Source organism: Rattus norvegicus, chromosome 4 (assembly GCF_036323735.1).
Source record: "Rattus norvegicus strain BN/NHsdMcwi chromosome 4, GRCr8, whole genome shotgun sequence".
In the NCBI taxonomy this organism is placed as follows: domain Eukaryota; kingdom Metazoa; phylum Chordata; class Mammalia; order Rodentia; family Muridae; genus Rattus; species Rattus norvegicus.
The window spans coordinates 56,761,087-56,781,819 of NC_086022.1; the positions used below are offsets into that span (position 1 = coordinate 56,761,087).

At 36.2% G+C, this 20,733-nt stretch overlaps 1 protein-coding gene and 1 pseudogene across 5 annotated transcripts in view; both read right to left on the reverse strand.

Annotated features, from left to right (window-relative positions):
- Positions 1-949: 949 nt before the first annotated feature.
- Positions 950-1,110, reverse strand: LOC120102756 (U2 spliceosomal RNA; annotated as a pseudogene).
- A 9,050-nt stretch (positions 1,111-10,160) lies between these two features.
- Positions 10,161-20,733, reverse strand: part of Grm8 (glutamate metabotropic receptor 8) — a 925,705-nt gene continuing 915,132 nt past the window's right edge. For 3 of the 5 annotated variants that reach the window (XM_017592855.3, XM_017592856.3, XM_017592859.3), the window contains exons 10-11: positions 17,174-17,420; positions 10,161-10,735 (exon numbers count right to left, since the gene is read on the reverse strand). In XM_017592855.3, the coding sequence (XP_017448344.1) occupies positions 10,686-10,735; positions 17,174-17,420 (297 nt within the window). In that variant the 3' untranslated portion in view covers positions 10,161-10,685. 5 annotated transcript variants of the gene reach the window in all.

Consider the following 20,733-nt stretch of genomic DNA (forward strand, 5'->3'; position numbering starts at 1 on the left):
AGATAACAGTTTAGAACCTACACATCCAAAATTTTAAAACTTAAAAACCTGCTTTTTTTAATTTATTGTTGAATCCAGTCTTCCACGACTGTTAGCTGAGTGTCTAAATACCTCTCTTCTCTTTGACTTAGAAGATTTAGGCTTGTCAGAAAAATCACCAGTAATCCTTTTTTATTGTACCTCTCCCAAGATTTTACATTATGATAGAGTTTGGGAATGCACACAGCTTCTTTTAAAACGAGTAAGAAACTTTTAGATCCAGTAAATAATCACTGGGTAGCAATAATGCTTAAGGCTAAATGATAATTACTGATCACAGTTTGCTCTAACTGAGGGTGTTCACCCAGACTTCTGGATCTCCAAGTTCTATTCTTGGCCCAATACTGGGGTGTGAGTCGACACTGAGTTTTAATAGTCATTAGAGCCAATCTTCCAATGTGGATGACATTATAATAATAATGCATTGTACTTTATGAAGAATTTTATGCACTGGTTAACTGAGAATCTACTTGTGCATGAAAGAAACAATCATAGCTTGCCATCTCAGGGGTGTAATAAAATCACCTTTATAAACATATTGGAAAAACTGAATAAAATTACCTTAAAATGGAAAATTACATAACCAGGGTAACTTGAAACTAAGTTGAAATAAGTCTCTCAAGTGGTCTTGCTATATATCCTAATTTCTTTTTATTTTATTTTTTATTTGAGAATGATTTAAATATGGCATAAAAAATAAAACATGAACCCTGATGAAAATAGCCTACATATGCTCTGGTCTTTCAATGGGCATAAAATCCTAAAATTTGTACCTAGGGACACTCAATAAAACATTAACTCCTAATGAGATAGAAATTTGCAGCTAACTTCAATTCATCCCAAACATCCCTTGGACTAAATGAAATCCTGCAAAATTGAGAATAGTAAAGATTTCTTGGAAGCAGGTGGCTAATAATTTCACCTATTATAATTACTGCTAAAATCATTGATTATATTCTAGTATTAGGTGTCTTGTTAAATTTTCCATCTTGTAGGAGACTAAAGTCTCATGAAATAGCCAAATTTACTCAGATACTACACTTGATCTTAGCCAAAAGGCCGAGAAGCGATTGCCAAATTTACTCAGAACATCAAACAATTTATACTCTGATGGTTAAGAAAGGTCACCTGTGACCTTCGCTGACCTGGGATTGTGATGATATTGGTAGTCCATGACAATAAAGAGAGCAGAGGCAGCAGACACAGGGTTCGGAAGCACTTTATGTACACAAATAACAACACTGAGATCAGCTGCAGGGAAGCAGGTAAGTTTTACATGGAGTGATTCAAGGTTTATATAATTTTGGGGACAGGGGTTCAGAATATCCAGGATGGGCAAAGTTTGTTGGCTGAAGGCTTATGATACCAAAATGCTTCATTAGCCTGTGGAAGCATTTCAGGAATCTCATGTGTAGCTGAACGAGTTCTTGTAGGTTAAAAGGAAGTTGAACCTGTAATCCTAGTCAAGGCTACATGGCATTCCAAGGGTAGAGGTGTGAGGGAGTTATGGTTAGATAAGGGGAAGCTGTGCTAATGAAGGTAGTCCTCCATTATGTGCTGAGCCGAGAAGGCTGTCTGGACAATGGTAGACTTTGACTTTAATTAGAAGGGCCACAGTCACCTGAGTACAGTCCTTGTCAATTCAAGCTGGGTATATTTACAAGGTCAATCTGCACATGGCAAAAATATGTTTTTTTCAGAGGCATATGAGTAGCAACACCTGAAGTAAGCTTATTCCTTTCTGCTCTACATGGGAAAAGCAAGAAAACACATTTCAAGAACAATTCTGTGTTCTTAAAAACAGTGAGGTCACAAGACTTGATTTCTTAGAGTTTTCTCACAAGCATTCAGAACTCCCTTCACATAACTCCATTCTTGGCCTATGGGCCTAAAACGTACAAATTAATGGTAGGACTTGACATATAGTTTTTCAGATTACTCTCATTGTAAGAATGAAAAAGTAAAAAATTAATGGGTAAAATAATGCAAGAAAATTTAGGCAGCACCTTGAGAGATGTGGTACTATATGCAGAAGATCTTATAGCAAGTAACACGATGCCTTCCTACAGGATCTGGACAGCTGTGAGGTCAGGCACCATTCTCTCCAATGATTCTGTTTCAGGAAAACAAATGGATTGAAAAGACACTTATTGAGATGATAAAAGAAAACAGAAATGTAGGGAACAAAGTCAATCCAAAGATTCTCAGGCAAGTTAGTGAAGGGAACAAAACAAAATACCAACAATGGAAATGACTCAACAAATTTTAAAATAGCCACAAAAGAATTGATATAGGATTCAGAGGAATAAATGATTGTCTTCTTGGTCTTTCATGTACCAAAGTTGTGTCCAGGGTTTCTGGACTTATACGAGTTAATAATTCATACATCGTTAAAATGCAAATTGAGAAGCCTGAAAGAGAAGACATCATGAGTACATACACCGTAGTATTAATTCTGTTGCCTTGAGTTTGTGTTCCTCACGATCTAACCCATGTTCATCCATCACAAGGCAGTCTTATCACTGATTTATGAAAAGCCCAGAAATCACCCTTTTGCCTCAAAGGATTCCCACAAGTCAGTAAGATCTCGTGTCAAATGCATCCATTCTAAACCATGTTACATAACCAACACTGCTTCTCCCAGCAAGTGACGATCATGACTAACCTAGCACCTGAGTCCTCTGACAGACACCTGTATTTCTGCCATTGTGTTCGTGCAGGTTATACCTCATCGGCACAGAAGTCAGCAGGACTCACTTGAAATTAAGAGTCATGCCATCTCTCTGTCCAAAACCCTCTGCTGGTTTTCTACCACAGAGACAAAAGGCTTTACAGTAACATTACATGTCGCTGCAGCTGAACCAGTTCCTGTGAGTACCCTGGCGGTCTGGTTCCCATTAGTTCTGGCTCCAGTGGGCCATTGGAACTAGTGCTAATTTATCTTTGCAGCTCCACGCTGCTGTCCCCATCTACTTTCTGACCCACCGACTGCACGCCATTTCCAACGCTGCCCCCTGTCAGGTCACCCTGTCCTCACTCACAGCTGTCTTGGCTGGTTTCCACCAAGCCAGGCATAGACATCCCAGTTCTGTGGTGGCTAGTGTGTCCTGCCACCACATGCTCTCTTGAACTCAATTAAGTCATCACATGAAAGAATACATCACACAATACCCTCTGGTCCAGTTGATAAAATAGAATTTACCCATCTAGATAACAAAATCCTGTATGCACCCACTGTAGAGAGGAATCTTAACATCTACCATCATGTTTCTCAGCTCTCTCTCCTCACTCTGTTTCCCTCTGACTCTCTAAAACTTTTCTCCTGAACATTCTTCCCTCTCATCTAATGACAGGCCTCTTTCTGTCCTGGACCTGCCTTCACCTGCATAATGGCATCAGCCTACACATACAAAATCTTACAATCACATAATCAACTCTAACTCTTTTCAACATCCAGCCTGGACAGTCTTCTGCCTCAGGACATGTCACTTTGCTGTTCATCCCTGAAGTTCCCTTCAACATGACAGTGCATATCAAACACCACTCTGTCAGATATTCAGTCAAATATCTCTCTTCTTGATCATCCAAATTAAAATGCCAATCATCTACTTCACAATGATACTTCTGAATTCTTATCCATTTCCCCCTTATTATTGTTGCCATATTTATTACTATCCAAACCTTCCTTATACTTATCAGATTTTATCTTCTTTTCTGTCAAAATATAGTAGTCATGAAGTCACAGATTTTTTGATCCATTGTTACATTTTCAGCACCTATACATAGTCTGCAACATTATGTCTGTGTAAAATTAGTGAATAGATTATTTTAATAAAGTATTTTACTTAAGATTTAGCTTTGATTGTTTTCTAGGAACCTCTAGAATGCCTGCTTACCACTTTAGTGAATGTTGCTGAGGAAATGTTTAGTATGAAGCAGTCATCTGGCATTGAATTGTTGGCCCCCAGGAAACTACTAATGAGTTAGAAGATGAAGGTCGGAAAAATATCGATCTCTGAGAACCTAGAATATACACCAAGGACATTAGCTATTTTGGGGATATTAGCACGTGTAACAAGAAAATTAGAGAACATAAAAAAGGAGATGGGTAAAACAAAAATCAATAAACCACATTTCATTTACTTCATAACTATGTATGTTCTAGTTGCCTCTCCTTCTTTCTCCCAGGAGGTTAGTAAAGATGCCTAATGGGCTGACTGAACTGTAAGATACTAGTCCTCAACTCATAAAAGGTTCCATGAAAATGGAGCTTCAGAAGTCTCTGCTTAGCTCTGGACATCACTCTTCAATTGGGTTATTTTGTTTGCTAGAATTTAAATTTTTGAGTTCTTTTTATATTTTGGATATTACCTGTCTTTCAGGTGTAGGATTAGGGAAGACCCTTTCAAAATTGGCGGGCTGTTGTTTTGTTCTGTTAAGAGTGTCCTTTGCCTTACAGAAGGTTTTTATTTTCACGAGGTCCTATTTATCAGTTGTTGAACTTAGATCCTAAGCTACAGTGTTCTGATTCAGGAAATTGTCTTCTGCACCAATGTATTCAAAGGCTATTTCCTACTTTCTCTTCTATGATATTTGCCATATCTGGTTGAGGTCCATGATCTACTTGAACTTCAGTTCTGTCCAGAGTGATGAATATCGATCTATTTGTGTACCTCTTCATGCAGACCTCCAGTTAGACCTGCACCATTTGTTGTAGGTGCTTTCATTTTTCCATTGTATGGTTTTGGCTTCTTTGTCAAAAATCAAATGTCCATATGCATGTGGGTATATGTCTGGGTCTTCAATTTTATGCCATTAATTATCTTGTCTGTTTCTGTACCAATACCATGCAGCTTCTATCATCGTTGCTCTCTAGTACAGATTAAATTCATGGATGGTGATACCTTCAGAAGTTTTTTGTTTTGTTTTGTTTTGTTTTTTAATGTTCAGGATTGTTTTGGCTATCATAGGATATTTTTTCCATACGAAATTGAGAATTGGTCTTTCAAGGACTATAAACTTCTCAACAGAGGAATCTAGAATTGCTGAGAAGCACCTAAATGTTCAATAACCTTAGTCATCAGGGAAATGCAAACAAAAAAACCCAGAGATTCCAGCTTATACCAACCAGAATGACTAACTTCAAAAAACTCAAGAGACAGCACATGCTGGTGAAAATATGGAGAAAGGGGAGCACTCCTCCATTGTTGAAGGGATTAGAGTCTTGTACAACCCCTCAGGAAATCAATCTGGCAGTTTCTCAGAAAACTGGGACTACTTCTACCTCGAGACCCAGCTCTATCTCTCCTGGGTATATACCCTAAAGATGTTGCACCATACTACAAGAACACGTGCTATACTATGTTCATAGCAGCTTTATTTGCAATAGTAGAAACTGGAAGCAACCCAGATGTCCCTCAGTTGAATGTATACAGAAAATATCATTTGTTTATACAATTGAATAGTATCCAGTTATTGAAAACAAGAACATCATGAATTTTGCATGCAAATGGATAGAACTAGGAATATCATCCTGAGTGAGGTAACCTAGACCCCAAGTGACATGCATGGTATTGTATATAATGATAAGTGATAAAGCGGTAGGAGGGGGAGAAGGAATGGAATGGGGTGGTAAGATCAAGTGTTCTGAGAGACAGGAAAGAGATCCAGAAAGACAAGAGAATGAATGGAAATCTGCAGCCTTCCAGGGTAGGTGGGGTGCAGAGAATCCCTAGGCAGTCCCAGAGACATGAGATGGGGAGGCTCCAGCAGCCTATTCTGGCAACCTTTGCGTAGATACCTAAGAGTGGGCAACCCTGTTGTGCAGAGCCAAAGTGAAGAAGAAAGGTGGATTATACACTTGACCTCCACTCTTCACTTTTGACTAGGAAATATTCTTTGTCCTTGTTTCTTTGACTACAAAATACCAGTGGTAAGACCTAAGAAAGGTATAGCTTGGAAAGTTTGTTATTATGAATAATGAAGAAATCATCAATGTCCAACAAATTATCTCATGTTTGTATCTTCAGGAGCACTTCTGAAAAACTGATTTTCTTCCTCAGAGTAATATACTACAAATACAAGGAAATACCTACCAGAAAGAAAACGTACCAGGGGACAAAGGATGTGTTTTCACAGGTGATTTGTGGAAAACACAGGCAAATATATATTTATTTATTTACTCAGTTATTCTCACATGTCGTACAATCCTGACTCATAAATAGAGAGGAAAATGATGAGTTAAAGCAGTTGTATCACTGGGTTAGAAGGAAAACAGCGAAGAGCCATGTTTATCAGAGACAGGAGCTAATGCCTGGGAACAGAGAGTGAATAAGAAAGGCATCCTCCTGCTCTGGCAAGTGCTGGAACTTCTTCCAACAGAGCTGCTTCATCAAATAGAGGAGGAGTTCATTAGGGGACTCCATGAGTACAAATCCCAAATCATCTGTCCAGTGGAGTAAATGACCTCAGTGATTATGGCTTATCATGTAACAGAACGAAGGCTCTCCCACATATTTTAGGATTTATTTCACATGATAAAAATGCACTGGTGGAAATGATACAAGTGATCAAATATTTTTTATAATATTTTTGCTATTTCTCCAGTTCCTCTACAAGCTAATGAAGTAAATGAAGTGTCTGATTGGCTCATTTACCCTTTGTTGTAGGTTTTTAAAACAGGCTCTAGTATGTTTCACTGGCTTTCAAAACTATTCCATAGTCTAGTGATTTTACCTAGTAGGGTTTAATCCATAAGTAATTATGTGTGCTTACTTCACAACTGCAAACATTACTTTGATATTAAATATATATGTATATTTGCATATATGCATATATGTAGCAAGAATTAATGTATAAAAAAGAGGTCACAAGTTTTAAAGAGTGCAAATAGGGCTATATGGGAATATTTTGGAGGGAGGAAAGGGAAGGAGAGATGATCATTATAGTACAATCTTAATAACTAATGAAAATAATTTAAAGAATGACAAATTATAACCCTGTCAACAAAGTCAGCTTTTCGTACACCAGGTAGAAATAAACAGACACAAAAACTTATAAAATTGGAAAATACTGTTTTTGTTCATCTTTTTCCCTTGGAAAGAAGAAATGTAAGTCAAATATGTTGAGAGATTTTATATTAATAATAGAGAGTTTAAAAAGGAGAAAATTCTGAATAATATATACAGTATTAAAGGAAAGAAAAAAATGTAATAGTGATGTTTACCACCACTAAAGATTATGATGCAGAAAAATACAATAATACAGCCCTGGATATATTTTAAAATTAATTTATAAACTGTGTCACAAGTGTCAGTGAGTGTGTTTCTGAAAAATATTGAATATGTCTCTCTTTAAGTTATCTTTCTTCTCACTGAGTTCCATTTTTATTTCATTACTTTTATTGTTATTAAATGACAACTGTAGAGACAAGAAGAAGCACATCAGATAATAGTTTCTAAGGATTAGAGGATGACATCATTTGAAATACTCTCCTTCTTCCTCCCTATCAACCTCACTGTTCCCTTTGGTCATCTCCTTCTAGAACATGGATGAAAATATTATTAAATGATATTAATGCAATTCAATAAATTAAATGAGAAAAGGGATGAGTGCATGAAAAATTTAACATGTCACTTCTACACATAGTCTGAATGAAACGTAAATGTTGCATAACATGTTAGAAAATTCTTATTATTTCTGGTATCAAAAAGTTTAACTCAAATACTGAGTTAAATGCAGAAAAAAATTAACAAAAAATTATATTCCTGGTTAGGTATTTGGTACTATGGTAACTGAAACATAAATGTAAAATATGGTTAATTTTAAATGTTAATTTTTGTAAATATTAAAAAAACACACAACAAATTAAATTAGCCTTTCAATCCCTGTTCATATCTTAATGGGTATCCTAATGTTTAAATTGCTTTAAAAAATGGAATTAGTTTGTGGCATATTATCATTGATTTAAGCCTCTAGTATTCCCTATCATAAGCTAATTTTTCTTAAACTTGGGTCAGACTTGGCCCAAGGTCACACTAATACATCTCTCATTGTCTACAAGTGACATTTGCTGAATATTACTTGAAGCTACATTTTTAGCATTCCCTCTGGCATGCTGAGATTAGATGTGACATTTCTTGTCCAGAATAAAACACAAGGTCAATTCGAAAGAATATAATACTGTATTTTTTGTGTGCAACTTTGCATTTGCTTATCTATGGAACACAGGCAGTTCATTTTTAAATCACAGGTCTTATGGACCACTACCAAACACATGCTAAATCCTGCTCAAAGGATGCTACCACTGTCCCAGCCTATAACTCCCTCCGAGCACACAGAAAAAAATCCTCATGAAAAATGCCTCAGTGGAGGGTAGAATTCTCGAGTTTCTACTATAAGAAGGTGCTGGAAGGTTTTGACCCCTGCTAGGGAGAATGACAAGTTCTACAGAAGACTACTTTTCTAATGAAGTAATGTTAGAGAAAAATATAGGGTAAACGAAAGCATTAGAGCTATTAAGCACACTACTATGAGTTAAATCAGACTTTGTACGAAACCAAATGTGTAATCGGGTATTTATAAAAATAAAGTTACGTAAAAGAACACATTTGTAAATTTATAATAATAACACTTTTGAGATGGCATGAGTCATGCGTCTTATTTTCTAAAATATTAAAGCAACAATCATAAACCTATTCAATTGCCCTGAGAGCCAGGTTTGCTCTCTGTCATCCTGTCACAAACACCCTCCCTGATTAATGTCAATCAATACACGAAATGTTCTTGATATTTTTCCCTGTGAATGAAATGCAAGAATTAAACATGGATATTTGTTAAAACCAAATAGAAACATCTAGTGAATCACCTAAATCTTCAGTATGAAGAAACTGACTAATTTAAAATGAAAACGTTTTGTCATCTCTAACAGTCTTGAGCCATACGATACAATAACAACATACAATGCTAGGTTTACTTGTCTCAGTCCAGGTCTTATCTAAAAAACATACCCAGAGCTGGACTTAGGTAATAAAGTTTTATTTCCCCTACTTCAGATATTGAAGAATGATGCTTTTATCTTTGATTAAAATGCTATCTGTAAAGAACAAATACTATTTGGACAAACTCAACCTAAAGCCAGAAGATAAGCGTTTCCTTCTGTAAATCGCCATCTGTCTTCTAAGGAATATAGGAAAAGATTCAATGTATGAAAAGGATTTTCATGACGCTACGTGAACCTGATCAATTAAATAAAGTTACTATCTTGGCTGAAGCTACAGCAATGACTCTTTCTATCTATAAGGAAAGCAATGAGCCATCTAAGCTAACTCAGCATCGAGAACATTTACTAACAAAATGGTTGTAGAGACCCATTGATTTGATGGATGTCTGGGACTGTACATAATAGAGGAACTCAGGACAAAAATGGCCACAGATTTGAAGGCTGTTAACAGATTCTTTTTATCTGCTCTAGCATAGTTTATTAGCACCGGAGAGGCTTCCTGTTTCCTCTCTTTAATGATACTGCTTTATGAAGCAATGAATGTTTTCATTTGGAAAATAAGAACTCATTGACATGTTATCTGAACTGTGGACTCTTTAATGATGCCAAGGGAATAAGTATGCTAATTCAGAGTTTTGAAGAATGACCTTGGCAAGGCCCATTACTCTGCTGATTTTGGTGACTTCTAGGCCCAGGTGGGAGACTGTTAGTATCACGTAGCAGGGAATACTTCCGTATGCAAAGGTTTTGAATTAGAATTTATATGAAGCAATTTGGTCACATGGTGATATATTTTTCCATGACAATTTCCATAATATATTTTCCAAAGTAAAGTTTAACGGTCAATTATAACAACGTAAGGATTTTTATACCGATCTATAACTAGGAGTAGTCGCTATGAAAATCTATTACATGAATCAAAAATATTTACAAAAATCTTATACAAGCAATACCTTTTCATAGAACAAGAGAAAAATCTTCTTGTAAAAACAGACAATCCAAACCCATGTTCCTGAAGGAGGTAGGAGCCACAGGGCGCCAGGCAAGGATCTAACAACAGAGGAATTTCAGCTGGAAAGAGGGGACTATCCTGGTTTAAAACTGGAACGGAACAACGCTCAACATTTGCAAAACATTCCTTTATTATTAGAAATAAATTATTTGTATAAAAATTGCATGCGTCAACCATTGCATTTATTTTGTAGCACAACCCAGGGCTTCAATCCAGTCAGCCATTACAAGAAACAGACTCGGAGGCTTATACAAGTTGAACAGTGTGGGGCAGGAACAGGAGTTCTCACAATCACAGAAACATACTTACAAGAATAACATCAGACATGGTTTATTTCAACGGCATTTTTTTTCACAAGCTAACATTAGTTTTCCGTTTGAGATTTTTTTTTTTAAACTGCTCACAAGTAAGCAACACTTTAGCTTGACACTCATTGGTTGTATTGTATAAAAATGGGCTTCTTTGCTCTTCAATATTGATACTTTTGGCTCATGGCTAATTTTTGTTCCTTACAAGATTATTGATCTGATTGATTGTAGTCTATGGAGATCTCCCAGAGTGCATTTTTTGCAGTCTCATGTTCAATATTTAAGAACATACAGCACCTTCCTTCAGATGGTGCCATCTCCCTGTTCAGATCGAATGATTACTGTAGCTGATGTATGTTGTCTTGGTAGAAGACGCTGTTAAGAAAAATTAGGACTAGTTAGTATTGTATAATAACCTTTTTGGTGATATAATTTCAAATTTAAAATTCTTCTAGGGCTGTCTAATGATAATGATTTTTAATATGTTGCTTAGTATTTTAAACCATTCATTACAACTCAAATGAGAAATGCAGCAAAATTGCTAATCCACAAATGTTCCCCACTCCTGTGTATAGTACGTGGATATCTAGCAAAAGGGTGAATGCAAAAAATGCTAATCGTTAGAAAACTTTAGTGAAATTGTATTTACATGTTGCCTTGATAAATTTAACTTTCATACACATTTTTAAAAAGACACCAATGTTCTGCAAAATAGACATGAAAAAAATCTACCAGAATAAATCAAAGATTTTATTCACTTCAGTGAATCTCATAACCAAATGGTTATAATTAGTTGGACCTTGACAATGTTTATCTTCCATACAAAAATTAACAATAATCTCAGATTTTAGATTAGCATGCAAAAATCTCAAGTACATACATTCTTCACTAAATATTGACACAGTCAATAGATATTTGTGTTTTTTTTTAATTTTGACTGAGAAATAAAATCTCAGTGGATGAAACTCATATTTAACTCTTCTGTTATCTTACTAGAAAACAACCCTCATTGGTGTAAGCCTGTTACAAAGATCTGAACAACAAAACATTGTGTGTAATTTACACTCATGCTGACCCTTCCAGAGAAGAAGACTAACTACAAATAATTGTAATATTCAAACACTTAATTAGTGTGTAAAAATGTTCAAAATTGTTGTCTCCTTTAAAATTAATACTACAGTAATTGCATTTAAAAACCTATACATGTATTTCAGTGTATTAATTTAATTCAGAATGTAAATTTTGTTAAAAAACATTTATTATAGTTGTGTACATTAAGTACTTCTAGAAATCCTAAAGCTATTCTTTTTATGTAACCTATCCCTCAGTCATTCTGAACACTGGTAATTGACCCGTCCAGGTTACACACAACAAAATCATGCTAAGTGTATCAGTGAAATGGTCCCAGTCCAAGAAAGTGCTAATTATATATGGCTTTAATAACTTTTATTTAATTTAATAATATTAATTACGTGTTCAAACTAGGTTACTCATGAATTTATCATCACTGTTCACACTTGATTATTATCACAGCACAGTGGAAAGAAGTGGACTTGATTCCAGCTATACATTACACTCTAATTTTACAAAATGACTAAAAATTAAGTAAATTCATGCTCCTTACCCTCACCACTAATTCAAGTCTATAAAAGCTTGTAAGAAACAGAAATATGCCCCACCCCTTTTTATTTATGTGTTTACATGGAGCATGTAAGCGTGTGTGTGTGTGTGTGTGTGTGTGTGTGTGAGAGAGAGAGAGAGAGAGAGAGAGAGAGAGAGAGAGACTATGTGTTTATGTATATATCCCTGTATGTGTTCCTCTAAATGCACGCACGCACAGGCATGCATGGAAAGGCCAATCCTAAATAATGTGATTTAAAGTCTTCATCTCACAACGTAAGACAGAGGCTTTCTTCAAATGAGGGAACTACTGATTAAGGTAGGCCTGGCTGCCCAGGAAGTTGCAGGAATCCACCTTTCTCTGCTTTACTAGCACTTAGCTTATGAAATTGTGCTCATACCCAGATTTTATGCGAGTGCTGTTGTACAACTCAGGATCACATGCTTCTGTGGCAAGCATTTGGTGACTGGATCATTCCTTATCTACCTGTGGTCCTATTGGATAGCCCTTTTTCCAGAAGATAAGCTGATTCCTGTGTGTGTCCGTGAGTCTGTGCGTGCGTGCGTGCGTACGTGCGTGCGTGCGTGCGTACGTGCGTGCGTGCATGCGTGCGTGCCTGCGTGCGTGCGTGCCTGCGTGCGTGCGTGCGTGCATGCGTGCGTGCGTGCGTGCGTGCATACAAAGTGAGCCACAATGCTTTTTATATTGGTCTGCTTCCTTTTTCATGTTCTGATTCATATAATGAATTTTGTGCTTCAAGATTTCTCTAAAAAAAACAAAATGTAGACTTTTTCTGCTTCTGATAGTTTTTTTGTTAATTACTTGTAGCTGTGATGAAGAAAACCTGCTGTGAGTTGGAAAACGGACTAGTAAAAGGGTCGCTGAACTTTCTGCCCTATTCTGCTTTGTTAGAAATGTCTGTAAGTAGAGAAAATATTTATTAAATGTGTACACTGCAAACAGGAAAAGAGACTTAAACAAGGATGATGACAGCACCAGATATGCCAAAGTGGCTAGGGTAAATCTCACCAGACCCCAGTCATAGACAAAATACTTCAGGCAACTCAGGAATCCTGAATGCTGTAAGCAGAACTAGTCATCCCGTGGAAGAGTACACCCATTGGTTACACAACATGAAATAATCAGTCTTGAAAATATAAACATACAAGCAAAATATAAACAATTTAAAAAAAAAGAGGGCATGGGATGGAAGAGAGCAAGTTTTCATTTGCAAATTGTTAGCAATTGGAGATAACTTCTGGGTGAGGGATGAGGCCTGTGCCCACTTTTTCAGCTCTAGAATGCCTTATTCTGCAGACCTGGTAGGACCTGTGCGTGCTTCTAGAGTCTCTGCATTCATACATGCATGATCATGTTGATTTACAGGGCCTTATTTTCTTGTTGTCCTCCATCCCCTCTGTCTCTTAAACACTTTCTACATCCTCTTCCTCGGTTGCCTGAATTCTGATGGAAGAGATTTGATGGATACATCCTGTTTGAGGCTGAGGGCTCCAAGTCTCTAACTTTCTGTATAATGTCAGGCTGTGGTTCTTGTGTTTGCTCCCAGTTACTACAGAAAAAAGCATCTCTGATGATAGCTGGGCAAGTACTGATCTGAGTCCAGATGAACGTCATTGGGAATCATTTTACTCTTTGTTGTTGTGTGAAGTGTCTTACCTTAGTTCTCTAGGCTATTTTATTTATGTCTGTATTTATTTATTTATTTATGTTTGCATTTATCTATTTATTTATGTTTGTATTTATTTATTTATATTTATATGTTTTTGATATTTCCCCCTTTTTGTGTCAAGCGTCTTTTGCATATGTATTATGGCTTCCAGTTTAGCTATTTCTATAAGATTTGCTGGACATGGAAAGGAGTAAGTCTCTTCATTGCTATCTGTTTCTCGTATCTTTCCTTAGACTCTTTTCCTTCTGTTTGTTTTCTCCAATTTCAGAGTGTTAGTTTTCTGTTTCATGCTTTTACCTTTCATTTTATTATATCTTATTTCTTTTTTTTTTTTTTTTGGTTCTTTTTTTTCGGAGCTGGGGACCGAACCCAGGGCCTTGCGCTTCCTAGGCAAGCGCTCTACCACTGAGCTAAATCCCCAACCCCTATATCTTATTTCTTATTTTATTATTATGCCTAAGAAGACTGCTTTCTAATGAGAGACAGAGGGTGGGAGAGCAGATCCAGAGGGAAGGGAGGGAGAGGTGGGGAACTAGAGGAGTAGAGGGAGGGGAATATATAATAAGAGTACATTATGAGAGAAAAATTTTTCAAAAGAAGGAAAGTAAAATTGAAGCAATGAAAAAGGATGACTACGAATGACAGATAATTTTCATGACTCATTATTTCAGAAATCATGGATCAAAATGGATTAAAAACATGCAGATGAACTAAGAGGGGAACTGTTTTGACAAGGTTCATGTCACTTTTGAAAACCAGGGCAATGACAAACTTCCTTAGGTGTGCTGTGCTGTGTTTGCAGGCTAAAGGAATGGCAACTGCTACATATTAATCAGTATCTCATAAGAAACGTAAGAAGTAGAACAATGACTAGGTATAAATTTCCTTAAAATTATCATGTGAAGTTCTCACATTGTAATCAGATGACAAGGAAGTCTGGGGTAAGGTCTACAACTCACTTCTAAAATGAGTCTTCTGGGCCTAGAGAGATTGCTCAGTACTCAAGAATGAGCGCTGAGGACCTGAGCATGGTTTCCAGCATCCACGTCAGGCAGCTGAAAGACACCTATGACTTCCAATCCATGGTATCCTTGGAATGCTACAGGTACCCTCACTCATAGACAGCACTCACCTTGCATACTTACATACACATACATATATACATACATATGTATACGTATATGTTAAACCTTACATTGAGTTTTCTGAACACAAGAAGCTATAATGAATTGCATATATATGCATATGTGGATATATCATTACTTAGTCATAACCAGTTCTTTCACCAACACATTAATAGCCACAGTTACCAAGATACTGCTTATACTAAAATAAAGGTATATATACCAAAAGTATAGTTGTTCTTTTTTTTTTTAATTTCAAATACTCTTGTATTAATGATAGCCCAAACTGCCAGTCAGGCATTATCTTCATTTATTTTTTTTCTAGTTGTACCTTCCAAATGGAAACTTTAACTCTTTCAGAATATCATAACCTCATTCTCCTTAGCCTTCATGTTTGTAATCTCTTTTTTATTTATTCTAGATAAATCAAAGAAATGTGTTGTCTGGTTATATAATTTCTACTTCAGCACCCACAGAAAATAACAAGGAAATAGCCAGTGTTTGAGATTTATTTAACTATATAAGGCCAGTATTCACTGAAAATAGATATTTTACTTTTAGGGGAAACTATTTGCTCTTCAGGGGCGTGGGAAAGACATTGTTTTTTTTTTTTTTTTCTTGCTTCCCATCATGTTCCTCGGATGGGCCTGGGATGATTGGTATTTATTCCACGAAAATGCTAGTTGTTTCCATTTGAAACCCATTATGTCCTTTTCTGGACTGCCACAAAAACACAGGTCAAGCAGTCTCTGGTGATTCATGCTTCCAGTGCCAGCACTGAACATGCCTCGTGCCAAGAGCAGCTTACTGGCATCTTCACAGGTTTAAAATCCCCATTCTGACACTTTCAAGTTGGAAAACAAAAATGTTCTGCTCCCAAATCATTAACATTTTGCTACCAGTCCTGTCCCTGGTAAAGTGCTTGTCTATCATGGGGGTGACCATACTTACTGAAACCAATCCTACGGTGTCAGCTCTTGCATAGTCACAAGGCTGCTTTTGAAAGAATGGTGTCCGTGTGGGATGTATTTGTTAAGCTGTGACAGGTTTCTTTCTAGAAACGAACTGTTTTTACTAGATGATCTTCCTAGAATCAAGAAAGCTTCTGTGGATGACTCAAGCAATTAATTTATTTTTAATTTATTAATTTGTTTCTAGTGTGTGTGTGTGTGGTGTGTGTGTGTGTGTGCGCGCGCCTCTGAGTGTATGTAGAAGTCAAAGTACAGCTTATAGGAGTTTGTTCTCTCCTTCCACTAAGTGGGTCCACTTGAGGCTGTCAGGCTTGGTGGCATGTGCCTTTATCTGTCCAGCTACTTCACTAGCCCATAAGCTAATAAGCTTACTATGCATGTCAAAATATCTGAGACAATCTCTATGTGTTTGTCTATATGGCGTTAATAATATGTAACACTAATAAAAATGCTTATACTTAATTAATAAAAGCCTGTCCTGTGTTATTCACGAAAGACTGACCTTCTAGAATAAGAACTTTAATTTGCTCTTTTACAGAAGCTTCAATTTACTTATTTATACTTAATTTGTTTATACAACCAGGTAATATAAATAAAATTTATTGTATTTCTAAATTTTATTATATTTCTAAATCTTTACCATACAAATATCTAACCTGTTTACTGTCTTTTACGGATACCAAGAAAGCCTTAACTGTTACTTTAAATTTTGCCAGATTATCCTGCAAGGCAGTGTACTATTTCCATATGATGATTCTGGGTCAACTGCAGAGCAAAGAGACCTAGATGAAGAAAGTAGTCGAAAGGATTCTGTCTTCAGGGTCAGGTGGCCTTCAAGGCTTATTCGAAATTAACATACTCAAACAGAAACATCATGAAAATTCAAAAGGAGAAAGGACCTGAGGGAGCCAAGTACTTATGGTGACTCCACTCTACATGTTAGCAAACTCTTTTCTCATTTTCCCTAAACCCAAACAACTTGGCATTTGATTGCGCAAGGTCCAGAGTATCTCATTCCCCAAGTATCACTATAAAAGTAATAAAAGAGGCCAGTACAGAAGCAACAGGTATTGTAGAATAATTCCTAAAAGTTTCAGAAATGAATTTTGTAAATGCAACAGCATCCAAATGTCAATTCCTATGATTTTTCAAAGGAGCAGCTACACTGCTATCCCTCACTGTACAGACTTCAGGTGGGAAGTGTGTGCGCTGGGAACAACTACTCATTTGTAAACATTTAGCTCTAATTCTATGGTTCTGACTGTCGTTACAGTCTCAGGGTTTGTGTGCCGTTATGAGCTTAGAACTGTGTAGCATAGTCCCCAAGACTAGTAGAAGAATGTTCAACGTACATCTATTAGGAAGTGCTCCCGCTCTTGACCATCTGAAAGTCTACAGATGACTTACTGTTGGTTTCAAGACTCTCACAGAGTTCACTTTTCACCTCGCCATTTGGTCTGTCATTTCCCTTTTGGATCAGTTTGCTTTGCATGGTAGCAGCTGTGACCACAGCCTTGAAGCTTCTCTTGCGTTTTTGAACATTCTGCTCTGGATGAAAAATTATAATATAAACTTTGGGCATATAGAGCATTCCCAGAGACACTGAAGCACTTAAACTCATGGAAACAGTAAGTGTCGTTGTCTGGATGTACATCTGAGGAGAAGAAAAAAAAGAAAAAGAATCATGGTTATTAAGTCTGACTGGAAGGAGATAAAGCAAATAACACACCATTTTCTAAAATTATTCCAGTTTCTCTCCTATAGCTACATTGGAGAATATTTACTGAAATTGCCCTTGACTGCAGTCAAGATTTCATTATGACAAACTACATGTAAAGATGAGAGATTTTGTATTTTAAAATCCTTACTCCTTAAAACAAATTGAAAAGAGGTAGAGCTTGTTATATTTTAGATGATAAACCACAGAAATACATTCTGACACAAGACTAATAGGTCTTACTACATTTGTCTTCTTACAAAGGTACCAGTGGCCCAAATGATTATCACAATGCTTAAGCCAAGAGTATTTTACATGTAATAAAGACAGAGATAGTACAGTAGTCTAGGTCATCATGATATACATTGCTTCTGCAACATCATTGCTCTCATATCATTATGTAGTTTTAACCACCAAAACTGGTAAAAAAAAATCCAAACATGATAAGGGAGTTTGTTTTATTTAACAGCCTATCTAATGAACACTTTCTGGGATTTCTCAATGTTTATATCACATCAATATAGATATAGGGTTTTTAACAAAATGTGAAAGATCTCCTCCTAGGGCTTTGAGATGAATTAAGTTAAGGGTTTTGAGTAGGTAAGAAAACTTTTAGCTCTTGAGGAAGACCCACAGTCAGTTCTCAGCATATCAGAACCATCCAAAACTCCAGTTCCAGGAGATCCATCACTCTTTACTGACTTCCATGGGCATTAGGAAACCATGTGGTAAAGAGTCGTAGATACAAGCAAAACACACATATAAAATATAATAAATATGTATTTAAGACAAAAACGGTTCCTACTTTCGGGTGTTAAATGCATATCTTAGCAGTGAAGTCTCAGCAATATTTTGAAATTTCCTTCTCTATGTTCATTCCTTTTTGCATGTCATTAATATAAGATTGATGTTCTTATAAGAAATATAGAAAAATATAAGGAACATAAAATTGGAAAGGAGATGTGTCTGTGAGGACTCAAGGAAGAAGTAGCTGACAGATATAAAAATACATTGTGTACTTATTTGAAAATTTTAAAGAATAAATACAAAGAATAATAAAGAAGGGGGCAAACATGCAAAGAATGTGGTAAAGATAAAACTACACCCATAAATATACTAAAACCACTTGAATTGATAATTATCACCAGGACTGCCTCAGTTAGATTCTATTGAGTTAATTCAAACTAAAAGCAAAGAGAATCTGGAGCTCAAGGAACTTTTAAATTCTATAAACTCATAAACTGGATTTATAGTTTTTTAGTGAATCTTAATTAGTTTTGTAAACAATATGGTATTAATCTAAATAGCATGTGATGATTACTTTGAATTGTCAAGTTTGCACAATCTAGAATCACTTGGTATGAAAGTCTCAATGACAGACCATCACCATCAGAGTGGTTTGTTGACATCATCTAGAGAGAATTGTCATTATACTGTTAATGGATGTGGAAAGAACCAGCCTAATAGAGATAGCACCATTCCTAGACAGGGGATCCTAGACTATATAAGTGTAGAGAGCAAGTAACCTGCTTGCATGCATTTTCTCTTGAATATTGGTTGTAGATGTGACTAGCTGATTCAAGGTCACGCACTGATTTCCACACAATGGTCAACTGTAACCTGGAAAGGAGCATTTCCCAACAAACTTAATATTGAATTATAGCATCATCCATATATGGTTTGGTTTATTTAGTGTGTGTGTGTGTGTGTGTGTGTGTGTGTGTGTGTGGTGTGTGTGAGTGTGTGTGTGTGTGTGTGTGTGTGTGTGTGTGTGGTGTGTGTCTGAGTGTGGACAAGGCAAGAAGATTTAAAAAATCTGGAATTTACTTGCATGAGAAAAGCCTCATCCATACCCGATACTTGAAAAAATGTATGATTTGATTTTCCTCTCTGGCTTTTAAATCTATTACCTGGAAATTCACATATATAGGGTGTTACTTAGTACAATAATATATTATTGTTTAAAATATAGACACAAAATAATAACTCGAAAAATTAATAACCATACAAGTTTAGGATGGTGAATCTACAAAGATACTAACAAAGCTTCCAGGTGTGCGTGACAAGAGAAATAATACATACACAGCTGTACAACCAGGGAGTAATCAGTGGTTAGGTAGGTTAGGCAGATGTACCGAAAATCTTCACTGTAGTCTCACTTTGAGATTTTTTTCAAATATAAATATGTGTTGATATTGAGAGGTGCATATTTTGGATAACACAACAGCTTGACTTTTTAATGTGATGGATAAACTGGGTAAAGGAAGGGATAGTATTAACTCACACAAAAACATATAAATCCATCAAGAGATATTGACCGTAGTATTATTTTAATTATCTCTTTTCATCTCCTTTGTGTGTGTGTCTGTGTGTGTGTCTGTGAGTGTGTGTCTGTGTGTGTCTTTGTGTGTAGTTATGAGACAGTCACTCCAGTAAATTGTCAGATAAACACCACAGGAGAAAATAAATATTTTTTTATGCTTGAGAGAAATTCTGAGCTCTACACAGTTCAAAGAACCATAGTAAAGTTTTCACTCTGGGAAAAATCACTGTCCTGGGTGCTGTGAACCTATCAGTCGGTTAGAGATGTCACACTGTGATCTCACTAGTGAAGACACAGATGTCTTTGATCTGAATTATTTGCTGATTCCCATTACACTCTCTTCGGAATTGGGTTGTATGTTTGTGAAATGAAGTGTCAAATCAAAAGCTAAAAGTGAAGGATGGTAAATAAAGACTGTCAGCAGAGTATCAGTCTGGTTCGTGATTAAGCTCGCAATCCTTAACTCTGAAGTACTGGAAATGGTGTTCAGCAGCGGAAACAAAACAAAACAAAACAAAAGAAAAGAAATAAAACAAACAACAAAAAAACAAACAACAAAAAAAAAACAAAAGGTACGGATGACATGACATTAGAATATCAGTTTTATTAAGTGCTGAAATGATGTTTTTTAAGGAAGCTAAATATCTTAAGGTGGGTGTGCAGATACATACATGTAAACGAAGAGTCAGAAGCTCAGGCAGAAGGATTATGTGTTCGTGACCATGACAGAGAGCAACATAATATCAAAAAAAAATGACAAATTTGCTATATAGAGAACATGCATCATAAGAATTTACCAGACACTGACAATCATTAATAATGAATATTCTTTACATTCAGAAGACAGATTTCCAGAACATCACTCCTACATAGGTATCGTCTCTCTCTTATGTCATCAGTTACAACATGGTAACAGCAAAGTAGGCA